Genomic DNA, 21851 nt, shown 5'->3' with positions numbered 1-21851 from the left:
TGCTGCAGCAAAACCGATGCCAAAGGGAAATAAATCCGTAAGGCATCCCGAATGTACTGCCCTGACTAATGTCGGCCTGTGTGCCGTTCCCTGTTTCAAGATATACCACACACGGGAGGTGTATTAGTTATATTTTGTACTGCATGTACATCCTGTATATATATATATAATCTGCTGCCTTATTTGTACAGTTTTGCTATCTTTTCAGTTTATTGATAAATCTAATTATTTCAACAAATTTGTGTTCCAGTCTTTAATTTATATGCAGAATGTCTACCAGGCCTTAATTCTGATATATTTTGGCAAGTTATGACTTAAAGAGGAGCTGTTAGGTATAAGGTCTCAGAGAAAATAAACACATATATCAGTAGCTAAAGATTGGCTGTACTTACATTACATATGCATTTCACTGTCCACGTTTGGATTTCACAGAATTTTTATATAGTATATGCAGAGAATGATGCTCCTGACATCTCATGGCAGGCTCCATGTTTGTCTGTCTCCTATGAAGCCAAATGTGTCGTCATGTCCTCCCTGCTTCCTGATCACAGAAAAGCTCGTACTGAATAACACTAGTTTGCAGTGAATATTAATTAGCCATGTGGCTAGGAACAATAGCGGACTCCTGCAGTGTACTCTGCAGGGAGATTTATCAGTGCTGTGAGCTGGACTGAGTTACATGCTATTGTTACTTGACCCTGTAACTTCTCATTAGCAGCCGAGGGGAGGGCCCCAGAATGCTTTGCAGTATGGTTTGCGGCTTGCGTCCTCTTAAGAGCTTGGGTCTAACAGCTTTGCTGATAAGCACACATCAAATGAAAGAGAGATTTTTATCTTCACTATTGCCTTTTTGGCTTCCGTCTAAACTGTTTAACACAGGAGAATAGAGGTTTAAATTAGCTTCTGCAGCCTGACAGTTACTCTTTAAGAATTGGAGGTTTAAAATTCTTGAAAAAAAATGTACCACTTTTGACTCATTATTCCCGACAGAAATGTACCGCCAGGGAGGTTAATCACTCTGACTGTAAAGAACCCTTTTCTAAATAAATAGCTAAAACGTTTTTCCTTCATGCGCAGATCATGTCCTCTAGTCCTTTGTGAAGGCCTAGGGACAAAAAGCTCATCTGCCAAGCTTTTATATTACCCTCTGATATATTTATACATGTTAATTAGATCCCCTCTAAGGCGTCTTTTCTCTAGACTAAATAAACCCAGTTTATCTAACCTTTCTTGGTAAGTTAGACTTTCCATCCCTCGTATCAATTTAGTTGCTCGTCTCTGCACCTGCTCTAAAACTGCAATATCTTTCCTGTAATGCGGTGCCCAGAACTGTATTCCATATTCCAGATGTGTCCTTTCTAGAGCGTTAAAGAGACTCTGAAGCCTCTTATAAAATCCTTTTTTTTATTACACAATCCTGTTTAATACATTGTGTTTGTGCCTTTACATGCTTTGAATACAGCTTGTTGCTGAAGCATTTTGTGTGCAGTCTCCATTTTTGAAGTTTGTTTAACACATTAGCCCTACCTAAACCGCTGCATCCCAACGGCTGTAATCTATCTAAATCCCCCCAACTCCCCCCTCCCTTTCCCTGCAAAATCCACGACTTTCTTGGTCGTGGATTTTGCTGCTGTTGGAGGCAGAGCTATGAGCCGCAGCTCTGCCTCCATGCGCCGTCTATCAGCGGCAGATCTCCGCCTCTCCCCACCCCTCTCAGCGAAGGGTTGACTGAGAGGGGCGGGGGAGAGGCGGTGATCCGGGCTGACAGACTCGCTGAGAGGCTGAGCTGCAGCTCATGCCTCTCACAGAAGCACTGCCCGGATTGCCCCCCAGGGAGTTAGGGGGGATTTAGATAGATTACAGCGGCGGGGATGCGGCGGTTTAGGTAGGGCTAATGTGTTAAACAGGATTGTGTAATAAAAAAAGGATTTTTAAAGAGACTCTGACGTCTCCCTATAATGAGGTTTTTAGTTTAAAAACCTCATTAACATTATAGTCCGACCTAAAACACCGCAGAACCGTGGCTGAAAACCCCCTTGATCACCCCAAACTCACGGGGTACACGGAGGCAACTTCCGCATAGAGGCAGCGCAGCTCTGCCTCTATGCGCGTCAATCAGCGCCGATCGCCGCCTCTCCCCCGCCTCTCAGTCTTCCTTCACTGAGAGGGGTGGGGAGAGGCGGAGATACGTGCTGATTGATGCACATAGAGGCGGCAGCAAAATCCACGACCAAGAAAGTTGTGGATTTTGCCTGCCCTGTAACCCCCGTGAGTTTGGGGTGATCGAGGGGGATTTCAGCCGCGGTTGTGCTGCGTTTTAGGTCGGACTATAATGTTAATGAGGTTTTTAAAATAAAAACCTCATTTTAGGGAGACTTTAGAGTCTCTTTAAGAGGCTTCAGAGTCTCTTTAAACGGGCAATATAATGCTAGCATCTCAAGTTTTTATTTCCCTTTTAATGCATCCCAAAATTGTATTAACTTTAGCTGCAGTGGCTTGGCATTGAATATGATTATTTAACTTGTTGTCGATGAGTACTCCTAGTCCTTGTCCAAGTTTGATGTCCCCATCTGTATCCCGTTTATTTTGTGTGGTGCTAGACCATTGGTACGACCATTGTATGAATGCTGTAAGCCTGTGACCATTACAATAGATAGCACCATAGTTGGGCATGAGTTGCTTTACAACACAAAGCCACCCATTTGGCCTAGTGTGAATGAGCCAGAATAAATCCTGAGGGAGACCGGTAAGTGTAATGATGTAATCTTTACTTACCAGAACCTCCACTACAATCGCGCTAGAGCAAGAACTACAGATACTAGCAGGGCAGTGGGTGATGATATTATTATGTGACACAGTTGTGTTTTCTTTTTGGAGGTGGAACCTCCACGTGTGATGTCAAGGCCATTCAGTCGTATCCGATTCTACAGGATTGCTCTCTACACGCTGTCTGATCTTGTAGCGTTTCCGCCAGTTGCCTTAAAGCGGAATATAACCCAGCATTTCAACTTTGCTCTAAAACATTATTTACAGCATATTATATGCAACCAGCATTTTTTTTTTACTAGACCAGCATTGGAAGGGTTACACACAGAGCTTTAAAGTTCCGTGGAGAGAAATGCAGACGCATCCGAAGTTTAGATACGTTTAAAGTGAACCTTAAGTGAGGAAAAAAAATTGAGTTTTACTCACCTGGGGCTTACCTCAGCCCCCTGCAGCTGATCGGTGCCCACGACGAGTCGCTCTGATGCTCCGGGTCCCGCCGGCGGCCACTTCCGGTTTCGCCGTCAGGACCCGTCAGGCTGGGGAACGCGGCTCATGCTACGCGTTCCCAGCCAAAATAACACCCCTATGCGGCCACAGCGCTTGGCAATCATAAAGCCCTTAGAAGAAATTACTAAAAGTAAGCTATTTTTCAATAAACAGGCCTTTTTTGAACAGGGGGAGAGAGCGGGCACCCTTCTGGCTAAAATTTCCAAGACGTACACCTCCCCTCCAGTAATTACTCATATTAATAACGGCCAAGGGATAACAGTGTCAGGCAGCACTGAAATTAATCAGACTTTCCACGACTACTATGAATCACTATACAGCAGCAGTACCCCTGCTACTCAGACGGATTCCGAGATTTACCTAGCAGAAATTCAACTACCCCGCCTATCAGCGGAACAACGAGAAGCATTAGATGCTCCTATCTCAGTGGAAGAATTAAATATAGCAATTGCGAGCTTTCCAAACAAAAAAGCCCCAGGCCTTGATGGCCTTCCTATTGAAATTTATAAAAAATACGATGAGGTTATAACCCCTCTGTTGTTGCAGACATTCACAGATGCATTTGAATCTGGCACTCTTCCTAATTCTATGCAGGAAGCTTTGATTGTTGTCCTACCCAAACCTGGCAAGGACCCTCTATATTGTGATTCATACAGGCCAATCTCCCTCTTACTAACCGATATTAAAATACTAGCTAAAACTCTGGCTATTAGGCTAAACTCAGTAATACTATCTCTCATACATTCAGACCAAATTGGCTTTATGCCTGGCAAGAACACCGCTATGAATGTAAGACGCCTATGGACGAATATTCAAGCTAACCATTTAAACTCAGGAACCAGAGTAGTGGCCTCCTTGGATATGGCCAAAGCTTTTGGTGGAGTGGCCGTATCTTAGGGCAGTCCTTACCAGGTTTGGATTCGGAGAATCCTTTTGCAAATGGGTGCACTTGCTTTATGAGTCTCCCAAAGCTAGGGTATGTACTAATGGTTGGATCTCTGAATCCTTCTCCCTAAAACGTGGTACGCGTCAGGGGTGCCCTCTCTCTCCCCTACTGTACGCTTTAGTTGTTGAGCCCCTGGCCTGCCGTATTAGATCCCACCCTCAAATTCGTGGTTTTTCCACTGCGCACACAGAGGAAAAGATAGGGCTCTATGCCGACGACACGATCCTCTATCTTGCCGACCCGGGGGAATCACTGACCAATGCCCTAGAGATTATTGAATAATCAGGCTATTATTCTGGCCTTAAACTTAATAAAACCAAGTTGGTTCTTATGAATATAGATCGACTCCCTGTAGAAACTGGCTCCCTTAACCATGAACTTCGCATAGTTCAATCATTTAAGTATCTCGGGGTCCAAATCAGTCTGCCTCCCTGCACATACCTGCACACAGAAGTTCTCCCAATACTACAACTGGTCCAATCCAAATGCAAAACGTGGTCCAAGTTGTATCTATCAATTATAGGTAAAATCAGTCTGGTTAAGATGGTGTTGCTACCCAAAATCTTATACATTTTGCACCAATCCCCTATTTACATTCCAATGCACTTTTTTAAGCGTCTTCGCTCACTCATTTCTGCATTCGTGTGGAATAATAAACGTGTTAGAATTAAACATACCTTGCTTATTAATCCCAAAGATATGGGCGGCCTTGCGCTTCCCTCAATGCAGCATTATTATCTTGCGGCCCAATTGCAACATATGGCCCCCTGGTTTGTAACAGGTGGCCTATATAATGCTGAGGCCTTGGGATACAGCTTGGACCCTACCAAGGACAGTGCAGCTTTGGATACCATTAAAGGAATAAGGCCTACCTTTTACGCCTCAAACACTATTCTAGTACAGGCCCATAATACCTGGAAGCAGGCTAGTATGTTGTACCCATCTTATAAATATGACCCACATACCCCATTATGGAATAACCCTCAGCTCCTTGAATTCACCACAATACCAGATCCCTTATACTGGAAGAGAGCGGGAATGCACTTTTTGGGACAAATAGTAGATCAGGGAAATTAATATCCATACCTAATCTCAAAAAAAAATTCCCACCCTCCATTCCTCAACAGTTCCGCTACACTCGATTACAGCACGCTTTTAATAGGCAATTCAAAAATGCGCTGGTATGTATTGCTCCACACCCTCTCCTAACAATACTTAAAAAAGGTCCAACCAAACACCTTATTGGTGACTTATATAAGGAGATGGTGTCGAGCAGTGCAATGGATCGTATGGATCCAGTAAAAGAAAAATGGTCCAGAGTGGAATTGGTACTGCAAAATAATGACTGGGAAGATGCACTGGAGGCACCCCAAAAAGTCTCCGTATGCATCAAAGACAGAGCCACTCAGGTGTACATCCTGCACCAAGCGTACCTCACCCCTGGTAGATTAATTAAGTACAAGAGTGATGCTTCAGATAGCTGCCCTAAATGTGGCTCTCAGTCACCCACATTTTTCCATTTGATTTGGCAATGCCCGCCTGTTAAAGCCTTCTGGCTACAAACCGTGAACTTTCTACATGACAAAATGGGCTGCCCAGTAACGATGGATCCCACTCTGTGCGTGTTGAGTATTATTTCTGACGAGGGTCTACAACCCAACGTCAAGACATTTATCCATGAAACTTTATTTGCAGCCAGGCAAGAAATCGCATTGGGTTGGTTAGCATCCACGCCCCCCTCCTTCACTCTGTGGCGGAAAAGGCTAAGCAGGGGTCTTCCCTATAAAAAACTGGTGTATCAGCACCGTGATCGCTTGAAGCAATTTCACTTAATTTGGGATAGGTGGAAGGACAGGTCCTGAATCTAGATGCATTAGTTAATTGCTGCAGATGTATAGGAATAGTTTTTACACCTATAAGTCATAACATCCGGCATGTGTGGACTTCCCCAGCTTCAGCTTTATATATTTTCAACATGCGCATGTACTTACATCCTCAATTGTGGTATGGAAATTCATCCGTCCAACCAAAAATGTACATGTTGTATATTGATTTAACCGTACAACTATGTAAATATAATTGTGGAATATCCTCTATTGACTGCATTGCCAATTAACGACAATTCACTCTGTTAATAACTTGTAATATGAATGTTGCCCAAAACGCACTTTTGTATACCATGACATTCCTTTTACTGATCAATAAAACTTTTTTTGTTTAAAAAACAAGTGGTGAATTTGACACACTCTGACTGTGCAGGAGCTGGAGGACAGCCAGAGAGTGTGTAACATTCCTCACTTGTCACATTGTGTTTACTTAAATGTATCTATCTAAACTTTGAATGCGTCTGCATTTCTCTCCACGGAACTTTAAAGCTCTGTGTGTAACCCTTCCAATGCTGGTCTAGTAAAAAATAAAATGCTGGTTGCATATAATATGCTGTAAATATTGTTTTAGAGCAAAGTTGAAATGCTGGGTTATATTCCGCATTAAGCTCAATCCTGTCGGCTTTGATGGTATCAAGCTAACGTGTTCTCTGGTGGCCTTGACGCCTTTTGCCCCTGATCAGTCCGACTATTAGGTCTTTCTCGAAGTAATTTGCATTATGTGGCCGAAATATGAGTCTGAGGCTGATGATCCTGCCGTCCAGTGACGTGTCTGGTAACATGTCAAGGTAACACTATTTAAGCCTAAACAAGAACACCCCATCCCTATCTCATGGAATATACTGAAATAACACTTACTTTGGGAATCAACCTCATAGTGTGATCTGTGTCTTGTATATGTCCCTTCTAAAACTTTTACAGCTGTTGTTTCATTCCCTGTTCTTAACATACATTATTGCTTTTACTGGTGTCAGCTAAAAGACTTGGCTAGGAACGTAAGTTCATGCTCCCGAATTCTCAATTTTTAGCAAAGTTGAATAAGGGCCTTTGCATTGCTCACAAAATTTTCATATGCAATACAGCTGTTTGGAAACTTTTCTGACCCAGAAATCTGTGCTTAAAGTATACCTTAGTCCAAAAGAAAATTTAAAAATGGGGGGAGCAGGCATGTGTAGTGGGCTGTCCCCATGCCCGAATAAACCAAAAAAACACGAATGTCTGCTGAAACCGATATCGAAATTTATTGAAAAATCGTAGTACAGCCATAGAAAATCCCCTTGTCCCACCTTAAAAATAGTGATACACGGCCCTATATCAAATGTAACATCAGCTGACGCAGGTACAAAAAAAAAAAACACATGCACACCAGCAGCAGCACACACACTTCAAACTGCAAACATTAGCACTAATGCAGAAGTTCATGTAGACAAATTGGGTAAACAAGGTGCCCTGCATAATGTTAAAGTCCCACACATCGCTGTAGCAGGTAGTTAGTAAGCAATAGCAAGAAAATACACATGATTTCCAAAGTTCCACAAGGCCATGTGAATCAATGCTTAGTTTAAAAGTTCCACACTTTGGACCAGCAGACTGCTCAACGTTCCAAGCAACTGCTGGCTATACTCTAGCCAAAAGGAAAGGCAGTGACACAAACTTTGTGGTTAGATCAGACGGAGCTAATCCATGTTCTGTCAGTTCATGTGCTGCCTGCATAAATCCATTAGCTTGGACTGAACAAATTACTCTCACCAATCCATGGAGAAGGGGGTCCTGGATAAAAGAGGGCACCAGAGATCTGGGGGAGCGGTGGGCACGAGGTGATCCCCTTACACATGCCTGCTTCCCCGTTTTTAAATTTTCTTTTGGACTAAGGTATCCTTTAAAGTTTAAAGCTTCCAACAGATAGTGAGTTTCTTCCTCTATGCAGAGCCATCACCTGACCTCACCCGCCTCCTACCCCTGCTCCCTTAGTTTGAGCAAATGAGGAAAATAGGAAGGGTCAGTTCTGTGTTCACAGTGAAAACCTAGCTTGTATGTACTCCAAGTTGAACGGCAAATAGACTGCTGTTTAGTCCAGCCAATAAGTATCTGACATTAGCACAGGAAATCGTCACTGCGAACCCACCCAGTAAGGTAATAAAAAAATAATGGATAATAATCTAGTCTGCCTTATTATCTTCTGTCTCTGCGACTGCCCTTTAATATGTATATTGTTGTATTCCTGTATGTACTCCAATCAATGTTTATCTTTTTATTGTGCTATGCAACCCTTATCTTTTTTTCAACTACTGAAATTTTTATTCTGCTTTGAATGTTTGTACCTAACTTTCTCTACTGGCACTGTAATGTTTTGGATTTGAATAAAGCCTTTGGATATAAAAATAGAATAATAATGGAAAAATGATTTACCTGCAATGCACAAAACATAGTGCTTTGCACATTATGACATATTTCACACAATAGCCATTTAAAAAACACAAACCTGAATTAAAGCTTTAAAGAAATAACGTATTTCCAAATAGTAACTTGCATACTTCAAATTCCTGTCCATCACTACCTACACCCATCCTACCAAATTAAATCTGCTTGTGGCATATAAAGTAATACGAATAATAAAATAACGATTTACTGAAAAACTAACTTGCATAACTAACATTCTCATCTTTCATCACCTATAGTGCCATTTTAAATACTGTACATTATTAATATCATTATGAATGAACACCACATACAAAAAAAGAATGGTGCTTATTTTCATAAAGGAGAAGAGGGCACAGAAATTCAATTTTGTCAGTAAAAAACAGAATTGAATATTTTTTTATTTTTTTTTTATGATGAAAAGAAAATAAAGACAGAAAATGCTATAAATACATAATATAGAGCATCAAGAAAAAGAACAAAAATTCTATGTTGATTATCCCCCCCCCCCCAAAAAAAAAATTCCATTTAACTGATTATTAAAATAATAATGAGCAAAAACTTGATGGTAATTATGAAGAATAAAAGGCAAAGTATTGTGTTATTTGGACTGTTACTCAGCCATAGCAGTTAAAGGGGCTCCGAGCAGTGCAGAAACTATGGAAAGATGCATATCATTTTAAAGCTCTCTTTCTCCTCTTTCCAATGATATATAAACTTCTGCTGAATGGAGCTGCTGACTTTAGGAAAAAGTCGCCCTGTGTAATACAATGTAACTATGGAAAGATGGATATCATTTTAAAGCTCTCTTTCTGACGACACCGTCGCCCTACACCTTTTAGTTTTCTCTATTTTCGCGGTTGAAATCGCGACCGCGGCAATTTCAACCACGAGAATTGTGAAAACTAAAAGGCGTAGGGCGGCGGTTTATATATCATTGGAAAGAGGAGAAAGAGAGCTTTAAAATGGTATGCATCTTTCCATAGTTTCTGCACTGCTCGGAGTCTCTTTAAGACACCTGTTTTCTTTTTATTGAGCTGAGGAAGTGGACAAGTACCCGTGAAATGCGTTGTCAATTTTATGTGCTTGAATCAAAGTCCTTTTTTCAATAATAAGATTCCCTCTCTGTTAACCTGAATCCTTTCATAAGTTGGAACACTGCCATCTCTGCCCCTGTCCCTCCTCCACTTCAGTGCCTCCCTCTGTGCCACCTCTTCTTCCCCACTATGTCTCTGCCCCCCTCTGTGCCACCTCTGCCACTACTGTGTCCCTCTGTACCACCTGTGTCCCCCTTTATCCAGCACTTGATCACAGGTATGCAGAACTGTATATGCAGAACTCAGAACTCGCTGTATAGTGTACATAGCAAAATATATATTTTTTTCCAAGCTTAAAAAACATTTCTCAGATTTTTTTATTTTTTTTTAATTTAATTTTCTCAAAAACTACAAGGTCTATTTGAAAAAATGTTTTGGCTTGTTCCCATTTCGGCAGATTGTTTGTAAGTCGGTCGTTTATAAGTCGGGGACTACCTGTAGTAGAAAATATTTTTCCAACTTTCCGCTTTTCTAAAGACATCAGTTGGCTTTATTTTCACATCTTCACTTAGTTGCTTAGAGGACGGTCATGGTGGTTTAGTAGCAGCCCAAAGTTTGTGATGTCACAAAATGTAAGCTCTGCAGTCTGTAGCAGGTGACTATTCCTAATGGCCCTTCAGACCTAAAGAGGAAATTGGCAACATGATTTAACAAAAATTGTACTTACCCATTTATATTTTGACTAGTGGAACTATGTCCACACCTCATACCTACAACAAATGCTTTTTAAATTGTTCCCATCTTTTAACGTTCACAAAAATAAAGGTTGCTGCACTAACATTTGTGAATCTGTATATATAATAGGCTAAGTGCCTCAACCTTCAAGCAAGAAGAAGTAGCGCCCTGCCCCCAGGGCCGGTCCAAGCAAGAAGAAGGGGCCGGTCCAAGCAAGAAGAAGTAGTAGTGCCCTGCCCCAGGGGCGGTCCTACACTTGCCGCCGAGCTGGAGGGGGTAGCGGGCAGGAAGGGGTATTGGGCACAGCGGCGGGGAGGGGGGTCGGACCCCCCTCATCTGGGTCCCCCATCTGCGCTCCTCCTCTACCTTAAGTTCAGCAGCAGCCTCCGCTATTAGTAAGAGGCAGTGGGCGGGGATGACTCACCTCTTCCACGTTCCAGCGTGCGTTCCACTGTCGTCAGTTCCTGCAATGCTGTCCACTTACAATACAGTGGGCGGCATTGCAGGAAGTGACGACAGTGGAACGTGGAAGAGGTGAGTCATCCCCGCCCGCTGCCTCTTACTAATAGTGGCGGTGGCGGCTGCTGCTGCTGAGCTTAAGCTGGAGGGGGGACGCAGGTGAGGGAGGGGGTCCGAACCCCCCCCCCCCCCCCCCCCCCGCCGCTGTGCCCAATACCCTCTTCCTGCCCGCTACCCTCTTATGCGGCGTATGCTATGCCGCGGGTCCGCTAGTGTGTTAATAATTGTAATAATCAGCCTAATTTAGAATCCTGAAGTCATAGATTATCCACAGTAGAGTTTAGGAGGATCTAGCTGAATTTTGAATGGAATGGAATATCAATCATCACATGTATGTGAGTTCCTGACTAAAGTACACACAAGCCTGGAATCTCCCTCAGTCTCTGTAGCTGCATTTTACAGCAGTCAGTAAGGTCAGACCTTGCTCCAGGGAGCTCTATAGTGATAGTGCAGAAAGAGATGTTCATCTTTAGCCAGCGGCCATAAATACTCTAACAACCCATACAAGAAAAATATCAATGAGCGCAGATTATGGAAATTGTGGTATTTAAAGCGGAATATAACCCTGCATTTCAACTTTGCTCTAAAACATTATTTACAGTATATTATATGCAACCAGCATTTTTTTTTTTTACTAGACCAGCATTGGAAGGGTTACACAGGGCTTTAAAGTTCCTTTAGATTTCTGCAGACGCATCCGAAGCTGAAATAGATACATTTTGTTTACATAATGTATCTAAGTGTTGAATGTGACTCATCTCTCTCACTGAGAAGGAGCTTGGAGGACAGCCAAAGAGTGTGTAACTGTTTATCAATAGATACATGTATCTAAATAGAATGTATCTATCTGAACTTCTGCATATCTCTCCAGGACCTTTAAACCTCTGTGTTTAACCCTTCCAATGCTGGTCTAGTTAAAAAAAAATGCTTTTTGCATATAATGTGCTGTAAATAATATTTTAGAGCAAAGTTGAAATGCAGGGTTATATTCCGCTTTAATAAATCAGCTTTTAATTAAAAAGAAACTATTACAAATGTGCACTATCTAAGCAGGGTCAGCCTGTGCCTGGTGATTGCAGAACACTACATTTGTAATTTCTCTGCAACTGTAAGATCACATATTATCTTCTTATCCAAGCTTGATCTGAGAATATACAGGTTGTGACAACACGTTAAGGTGCCCATACACTTAACAGATGGGCACCAGATGTGACCAAAAGATTAATACCTCTCAAATCAGAATCTGATCATAGAGGGTTTGAATCCTTCCACACACTAGACATAGATTTCTTACCCTCTGTTTTAAAAGGGTTCTGTGTGTGCGTGTGTGTGGGGTGGGGGGGTGGGGGGTTTGAACATAAAAATAGATACTTACCTGGGGCTTCTGCCAGCCCCCTGCAGCTGTAATGTCACATGCCATTCTCCAATGATTCGCCGTTGCCCTGCCGCCAGTCCCACTCTGATCGGCATCTGATCCAACTGCGGCTGCACGCCCATGAAAACTTCGTACTGTGCCTGTGCAGTAAGCTCCCAATGACGCTCGCAGGAGCGAGCACTATTCGTCTTGTTAGACGAATATGAGCCAGGGACCAGTGGCCGGGAACCGAGGATCGTAGGACGACAGCGCAGAACATGACAGCTGCAGGGGACCGGTAGAAGCCCCAGGTAAGTGTCCATTTTTATTTTCAAATGGCTGATCTGTGGCTGGGAAGAGTGATAGGGGATCAGAGGGTTTGGCAGCATGTGTGAGAGACTCTAGGCCTACCTGGTCCTCTGTGTGATCCATGCGGGGTCTGGATTGATTTAGCTGGGTTGTGGGGGAGTCGGGCGTGTCTGATCCATCAAATTTTTGCATCAGGCTAGGCTGTGTTGCCACCTGATGCTGCTGTCTTCTGTGTGGTGAAGGGAAACTAGGAGAAGAGCTCCCTCGTGCAGGGTCGGGCGCCATCTTGGATTTCTCTCTCTGTGGCTGCACTGAAGAAATCGTTGAGCGTGCAGGCTTTCAAAGCCTCCTTCTTTCATTTACCGGATATGTTGGCTTCCCTCAGGAAAGAGCTGCTTGCAGGCACAGTGAGGGACATAAAGAATTGCAGCAAAGATCGCTCTGAGCTGCTGATACTAATCTTACAGCAGAGCTATGAGCCTAAGCTTCCATGCAGTTTGGTGCCAGGCCAACGCATCCAGTTGTATCATTTTAATGCTAGGAAGTACACACCATGCAATTTCTCATCAGATTGACAGGTAAAATCGATGATTTTTGTCATGTCCGATCTGCTCTCGAACGACAATGGGGATAGATTTTCAGATCACTACTGCACAAAATCTTATCCGTTATCGATTGAGAGCAGATTGAACATGTCGGAAATTATTGGTTCGAGCCGTTGATCTGATGGGAAATTGCATGGAGTATACCTAGCATTACTTGCAGGGGAAATGTTAACTGGAGATTCAGTGATTTGCACAGGTGCAAAAATGTGTCCCTTCAGTCTTGTTTTCCTCTGATAAACTGTTGCACAGTTTAGGACACCCTGCACAGATGTAAGGCTTAATGCATACATTTGTGATTGTGTTCATTGACAGATTAGATACAACTGTAGTACATATACACTATTCAGTTCTGTTCTGTGGGAAAGAACTGCTGTGTGGGCCACAATAAAAGCACAATATTATTACTTGTTAGTGATCAAGCCTCACAGATACTAATAACCATGCCAGCGTTGTCGGGATACCTGTAAGCAGTGCATTGTGCAGTCACTATACTTTGGGGCACTTCTGAATAAGGGCTGGTTCAGACAGACATCTGAGGGCATCTCGGCGGCATGGCTTTCAGCTTCCCGTTGCAGTCGGTGTTAATCACCCACATAGGGGAACACTAAATGCGGTGGTTAATTGACCCTGGACGCTACATGTAGCATCCAGGGTTGGCTCAAACAATGGGTAAAAATCGGGATCGGAATGACGCGTTTATTTGAGCATCGGTAAAACCTCTGTGCAAACGCTCCCTTTCACTTGAATAGGAGCGCTTAAAGGGACACTGTAGGGGGGTCGGGGGAAAATGAGTTGAACTTACCCGGGGCTTCTAATGGTCCCCCGCAGACATCCTGTGCCCGCGCAGCCACACCCCAATGCTCCGGCCCCGCCTCCGGTTCACCTCTGGAATTTCAGACTTTAAAGTCTGAAAACCACTGCGCCTGTGTTGCCGTGTCCTCGATCCCGCTGATGTCACCAGGAGCATAATGTGCAGGCCCAGTATGGTCTGTGTCTGTGCAGTACGCTCCTGGTGACATCAGCGGGAGCGAGGAGGACACGGCAATGAACGCGCAGTGGTTTTCAGATTTTAAAGTCTGAAATTCCAGAGGTGAACCAGAGGCGGGGCCAGAGCATCGGTGACTGGCTGCGCGGGCACAAGACTTCTGCGGGGGACCATTAGAAGCCCCGGGTAAATTCAACTCATTTTCCCCTGACCCCCCTACAGTATCCCTTTAAAGGGAACCTAAACTGAATGGGATATGGATGTTTCCTTTTAAACAATACCGGTTGCCTGGCTTTCCTGTTAATCTCTTTGGCTGCAGTTGTGGCTCACATACCTGAAACAAGCATGCAGCTAATCCAGTCTGACTTCAGTCAGAGCACCTGGTCTGCATGCTTGTTGAGGGGCTGTGGCTGAAAGTATTAGAAACACAGGATCAGCAGGAGAGTCAGGCAACTGGTGTTATTTTAAAAGGAAAAACCCATATCCTTCTCAGTTTAGGTTCCCTTTAACATCCAAGTCCAAGACGCCGGTGGTAAACGCTCGCCAAGCGACCGTGTAAACCAACCCTAAAAGGACTTTACCTTTGTGAAGTATCTCACCTTTTTCAGAAACACAGAAATTGGGTTCATTCCACCAAAACAGGGATAGATGCGAGGTTTGGTTGAACCACCAGTCAGGACATGTAGTTAAACAATAACTGGCTATTCATTTTTTTTCTTGAATTCTGCGATATGCATTTCATTTTGAAACAAGTGCCTGCAAGTGTTTGAAGTTTTCTTGGCTCTGCATATTGCGCTGTTTACATTTTCCTTGAAGATAAGAGCACAGTGAATAATAGGAAAGTCACAGCAAATCTAGTCGTTCACAGTGAGTCATGTGGTACATGGCTGCACATTCTGCCAAGCCAGCGTGATAAGACCGAGTACTACTGGCTTCATACTCCGAGGCAGACCAAACCCACAAATACAGGGTTCCATAATAACACATTTTCTCCATCCTGAAACTTGATGACTGAGTGTCTGACTGCAGGCTTTGAATTTCTTTCTGCAGGGAGCAATTGTCAATTCAAAGAAGAGGGCAGCCAGCGACAGGCAGAATGCAGAGGCTGCTGGCTTGACACACTGCAGCAGTAGCAGAGGGGGCTCTTCTGGAAGGTAAGCTGCAGTTCTTGCTCTCATTACGGAGATGTAACTTCTGTAATCAGCTACACACAGCATTTTACCTGGAGTTACTCTTAAAATAAGCAATCTGTTTTCCTCCCACATCCCTGTGCTAATATGTAGCTATGCTAAAATGTATATAATATTTACTATGTGTGTGTTTCAGATATTATTTCCCATACTATGTGATTTTAGGTAATTATAGTGTTTATTTGATCAGTGGTTTGTAATTAGGGCTCATGTATTTTATTGCTAGTGATCGCAATCTCTGACTGGTTATAATAACATATCTTTAGATGCAGAAATGATGGTGTTTGAAGTGTTTACATTATCCATATTAATGATCTTAGCAAAGCACTTTAGTGCACTGAGAATGTCGCCCAGGATTAGCACTGTTCACACATTTTGTGTTTATTGATCTTGATAACTGTGCGGAAGCAGCTCTTATTTGGATGAACAGAAACGTTGTTGACTAGCACATCCTGTATGTGATTTTACAATCAGCCGTTGTTCATGACAGACTGCTTCTCCTGCTGTATGTAAGGACGTGATCTCCCTGCACTCTGCTGGTTGCTGGAGCTGTGGAGGAGGCTTATATCTGCATGGCTTATCCATGCACAGAATGCTGATGTGCGGGATTACCAGGGATTTGGTGGATGTGTATTCCACCTACAGCATGCCTATATAGCTGTGCTATCCCTTCTGCTTCCATAAATGTAAATGGTGTGATTTTTAATTGCAGGAACAATCTGTGGAATGCAATGTTCTGAAACAGTGTACCAGTGTACTAGCACTGCAGCCTTCATTTCGTAATGTATTTTATTAGGTTTCTGGAGATGAAAGATGAATGTACAAGGTTGTTAACTGTTTAGTGGACAGCTCTACCCTTCTCTTAATATAACATTAGAGAGATACACACACATCACACATCTCACACACACACACTTACACACTTACACACATCACACACACACACACACACATCACACACATCACACTCACACACACATCACACACACACATCACACACACACATCACACACACCACACACACCACACACACACACCACACACACACACCACACACCACACACACAACGCACACACAACACACACACAACGCACACACAACACACACACAACGCACACACAACACACACACACACATATCACACGCACAAACACACACATATATCACACGCACAAACAGACAGACACACACATACCACATGCATCACTTACGTCACACACACATACACACACACCTGATTGCTTCTGTTATCACTCTACCCTTCTCTTAATATAACATTAGAGAGATACACACACACATCACACACACATCACACACACATCACACACACACATCACACACACATCACACACACACACATCACACACACACACATCACACACACACACAACACACACACACACTCACATCACACACACCACACATCACACATCACACACACACAACACACACACACACAACACACACACACACAACACACACACACACACACACACATCACACACACACATTACACACACACACATTACACACACACACATATACACATGCACAAACACACACACACACACACACACACACACATATCACATGCACAAACACACACACACACACTTACATACCAAACACACACATAACACACACATAACACACACACACAAACACACACATATCACACGCACAAACACACACACAGACACACGCACATACCACATGCATCACTTACGTCATACACACACACACCTGATTGCTTCTGTTATCATCACTGTATTGGAAGATTACTTGGGGCAGTCAATCATCAGTGTTGAGGCCCATTCTTACTGGAGCGCTTTCCTGCACTGTTTCAGTACTTTGCTGATTGCCAGCGCTGTGACTCGTATCTCTATGGAATTATTTTCACTGCAGCGCTTGCAATTCACAAATCGAAAATATGTTGCATGCAACATTTTTAGAGTGATTGCGATACGATTCTCATTCCACTGAATGAGAATTGCAAAGTTCAAGCGCCACAAAATTGCAATGCAAAATCGTGATTGCGGTCAGGTTTTGCGATTTCTAGTGTCAGTGGGCCCTTAAGGTGGCTATACACGCATAGATTGTGGCAAACAGATTTCATACTGATCTGAAGCTAAGAACACACGGGTGAGGATTGTCACTCATCGGGGATCTGGAAATGATCCCTCAGGCAACAAATCGGGACCAATGCTGTACAGATCATTCCACGCACTGCACATAGCTTTTCAATATATGTAGATATATAAGATAGCCATATAATCATACAAAATCTATCAAACCACAGTGCTGCACCATTCGATACAGTGCACTGCTATGGGCCGTCAATCTGCTGCTTATATACCACTCTCAATAGATCCAGATTTTCTGTTCATTTGGTAATTTTTAACCAATATTCTGCAAAAATTTATTGAAATGACATTGAATGTGGCATGTTGTGCTATAGATTGCCATTTCATTCTATCACAGTGAACATTGATGCACGTATGGCCTGCCTTAAGCTAGCCACACACAGGTTAATAACAGCGCAGTCCAGCAAGTGATCAATCACTCCCCAAATGTACCACCTTGTCCCACCTGATCTCTATTAGAGCAGCAGAATTCTGATTGGCATTGTACTGCATGAGGTAATACAACACTGCACCTTTCCTTGCTGGCCTGATGAAATAGTACCGCTTTGGGTTGTTGACCGTTTTATAGACTTTTTGAAAGAAAGCAGAAGTTAATCAGATGTACAGGGACCAACAGATTACCAAGAGGCTTGATCAAAGTGATTGAATCTGCCTGAAACTTCGGCTATGTATGGCTAACTTGATGGTGCTTTCACACTGCAAACCTGCGTTTACAGTGCAGAGCAATCGGCTGATCGCACCACACCGCAACCCCCCAAAAAAACCTTGATGAGTACTGCGGCAATGCACAGTATTCTCCATTTTGGATGCAGGCCAACCAGGAAGTTGATCTCTTTTGCACTCACTTCCTGTATCCGAAATTTGAATAACGTGGAAGTGTACTGAAAAAATGGGTGCCGCAATGCAGAAAATAATAATAAATAAAACTATGTCGCCATAGACTGACATGACTTTCAAGTAACCACACGTCACCACGCATGTTGCCCACCAACATGCATGTTGCTCCAGCGTTGGCCGTGCGTGAAATTCGTCACTTCCATTGCACTGTGGAAGTATGAAATGCCCCATAGACTTTCATTGGCGTGGCGTTGGCCTGCGGTTAAAATAGGCCAACGAAATGCGCCAGTGTGAAAGGGCCCTGAGTCTTATTGTTGTATATGTATACTCATACAATATATGTACTGTACTGTACACTTACATAAACACACATTGTACCCTCACACACAAAATTCTATTGACAAGGTGTGCTTAATTCAATGTAATAACAGCTCACAAACCTACCAATTTTTCTCACTTCACCTGATAATTATGCAGCCCGTTCTTTTTCATATTTTACATGTGCCCTAACAGGTTTACGTTTTGGACTTAGTATGAAATTCTACATAAAATAACCGACAAGTATTTTAGATTTTGCGCCAAGATTATGTCTATAGATAAACATCATTCTAAACACTAGGCCAGAATTACATCATCTGTAAACTAAAAACCTTTCTGTATAATGTATGAAAACTATGCAATTATTATTATTATTTATTGTATTTATAAAATTCCAACATAGCGCCAGCATTCCACTATTTGTATAATACTATTATTGTACACAGTAAAAATCCCCCAAATAGGTTGCCTCCCAGTATTGGTAGCCACCTCACTATAGGTAGCTAATGTGTCCCCCCTAGTATATGTAGCCACGTTGTCCCCCAAGTTTAGGTAGCCAAGATGCTCCCCCCCCCCCCCCCCCCAGTATGGATGGCCACCCTTAGTATATGTAGCCAAAGTGTCCACCTAAAATCAGTGCTATGTAGTGTTTACTCATGACATTATATAGGTATGATTCTTGTTTTAAAGGATAGTATTCTCACTGAGCCCTCACTATCCCCCGGTTACTTCTCTAATGGTCCCCATTTCTTGCTGTTAGCCCTCCAAACCTGCAGCCTACAGAGGAGGAGTCACTCACAGCAGCCCACATGGTATTTGCCTGCTCCTTGTATTGTAAATTGTAGATGGTTTCTCCATTCATTTCAGTGCGGAGGCCCGCAGTATATCTGGGCCATAGAGCAAATTTAAAGGTCACTAGAATGCTGGTTACACAGCCACTATAATGGCTACTGCAGCTGACTAGTCCTTTGCTACCTGTAAGTGCAGACAGGGGGATGCAGGTGGTTGGAGCCATTGTGGAATTAACAGAGCGGCTAAGATAGGAACATTCTGACAATGTACTTCTTAAATATATTATATTAGCTACAGCAACCTGTGACAAGTTATTTATAGGGAAGTATCATATCATTGCATCATTTCCATTTCATTTTTTTTTATAAAGTTTTAAGTAGAAAGAGCAAAACAAACATTGGATATTATTATTGGACTTGCAGGTCCTCAATGCCAAACATAATCGATTTACTTCTTTCTAAGGCCAGTAACCTGGTGCTTTAAAGTCACTTTAAAGCACCAGGTTACTGGCCTTAGAAAGAAGTAAATCGATTATGTTTGGCTTGAGTGTCACACTCAAGCTGAAAAAAACGTATGATATAATGAATTGGTTGTGTAATGCGAATAATGAATAGAACATTAGTAGCAAAGAAACGTGTCATATATTTATTTTCAGGTACATAGCTTTTTTTAATAACATTGCATCATTCTCTAATAATTGCAGTTTCCACAATATACAGCATTTTAAATGATTTCGCAGAGCAGGCTAATTGACCCTTTGAACTTTTCTCTACAGAAAAACCATAAACAAAGAAACAATGAGAGACAGTTGAGATAAGAGCTTCAAAAAACAGTGCTGTCCACGACTTTTATAAAGTCACAGAGCTCACAGAAGCTCTTTTGCATAGATAACTGAAGTTTCTTAACTCTTCCTGTACTGGAAACAATATGAGACTCATATCTGTGCTAATAATGTTCTATTTCTTTGTAGTGCTACACATACAAATCATTATATCATAAGTTTATTTTCACTCCAGATTCCCTTTAACTCCTTTCTCTCTGCAGCTTTCCAGTGTTTCTAGCAGCAGCTTACCTGATCAGGTGACTGCCCCAGGGCTTCAGTTCTCAGCGAGTTTCTGTCTTCGCAAATGTAGGTCCTACAATGTATCTGGAATACTTTTGCAAGCAACAGCTAGAGGTGAATTCCCCTCACAAATACAAATCCACACATATGAATTATTTGCACATCGCATACTGTTCCCAGAAAATAATGGGGGTCTACTTATTAAGGTGGCAATTAGACTGATCATCAGAGAAAGGTCATTATTTCTCCAGGAATAGCTGCATTTTATAGATCACTATATGTATGATTGTGGCAATCATCCAGATAGCAACATTTACGGTAAGTCACAATTTTAGCAGTATACTGTGAGCAAAAAACTGACTGACTTTATAAAGCTGTTATCAGCTAGATTGCCACTGTGTAAATCAACAAATACCATTTGTCTATTTCACCAACAGAATAGCATTATTAGGCCCAACAGGAGTACAGATTAACAAGGCACACTACAGGGTAAACACTGCATTAGCAAATGAATATATACATTTTCCTTAACAGCAATCAAAATGTCCCAGTCGCAATGTATTTCTGTTGCTAGCAGGGCTGTGGGGTCAGAGTCGAGGAGTCTGAGTCAGAGCAATTTTGGGTACCAGAGTTGGAGTCGGAGGTTTCATAAACTGAGGAGTCATAGTTGGATGATTTTTGTACCAAATCCACAGCCCTGGTAAGTATTTTAGACTAAGGAGTCGAGGAGTTTAAGTTGGAGCCATTCTGGATAGCTGTATTCGGAGTTTGTGTCGGAGTCGGTGGTTTCATAAACTGAGGAGTCTGAGTTGGAATCGGATGATTTTTGTACCAACTCCACAGCCGTGGTTGCTAGGGACACAGCCAGAGTGACCTTTAGGTTAGTTTACTTATGTATTACTGCAGAACACAGAGGGATAGAATGTTGTGGGAAACACATTTTTTTACAAAAGGGTCACAACTGAAGATCTAAGGTTGACCAGAGATTGCAATTCTTATACTAGGTACACACTATGAGATTTTCTTGCAGATTTACTGTCAGATTGATTATTTCCAACATGTCCAATCTGATTTCCGAACGTTTTCTGATCGATTCCCGATAGAAGTAAACGGAGAACAGTTAGAAATCGATCGGAAATCAAATCGGACATGTTGGAAATCTGCCAGAAATTCTCATAGTGTGTACCTAGCATAAGTCCACTTTTTAATGACCATATCTGACTGACTTGGTATGAAGGCATTGTAAAGCCAGGATTCAGACTTTTCCAATATATGCCAGAAGTTTCAAGAGGCCTATCTACTCATCGTAATAACTTAACAACATTTTAATGCCTTTGATTTGTAGCAGGAAAATATACACCATGTACCTTTTTGAAGTTTAGATGTATGTAAAACACATTAACCCCCCTGGCGGTATAATTTTTTTTTTTTATTATATC

The 21851-nt window shown here is 42.4% G+C and overlaps 1 protein-coding gene across 4 annotated transcripts in view; it reads left to right on the top strand.

Moving 5' to 3' along the window:
* The window catches only part of SHROOM2 (shroom family member 2), a 289384-nt gene that overhangs the window by 213796 nt on the left and 53737 nt on the right, over positions 1 to 21851 (top strand). For all 4 annotated transcript variants that reach the window (XM_068269899.1, XM_068269898.1, XM_068269900.1 and 1 more), the window contains one exon: positions 15118 to 15221. In XM_068269899.1, the coding sequence (XP_068126000.1) occupies positions 15118 to 15221 (104 nt within the window). The remainder of the gene's footprint in view (positions 1 to 15117; positions 15222 to 21851) is intronic.

This window comes from Hyperolius riggenbachi, chromosome 2 (genome assembly GCF_040937935.1).
Source record: "Hyperolius riggenbachi isolate aHypRig1 chromosome 2, aHypRig1.pri, whole genome shotgun sequence".
Taxonomy (NCBI): Eukaryota; Metazoa; Chordata; class Amphibia; order Anura; family Hyperoliidae; genus Hyperolius; species Hyperolius riggenbachi.
This window is presented reverse-complemented; position numbering and strand designations above follow the sequence as displayed.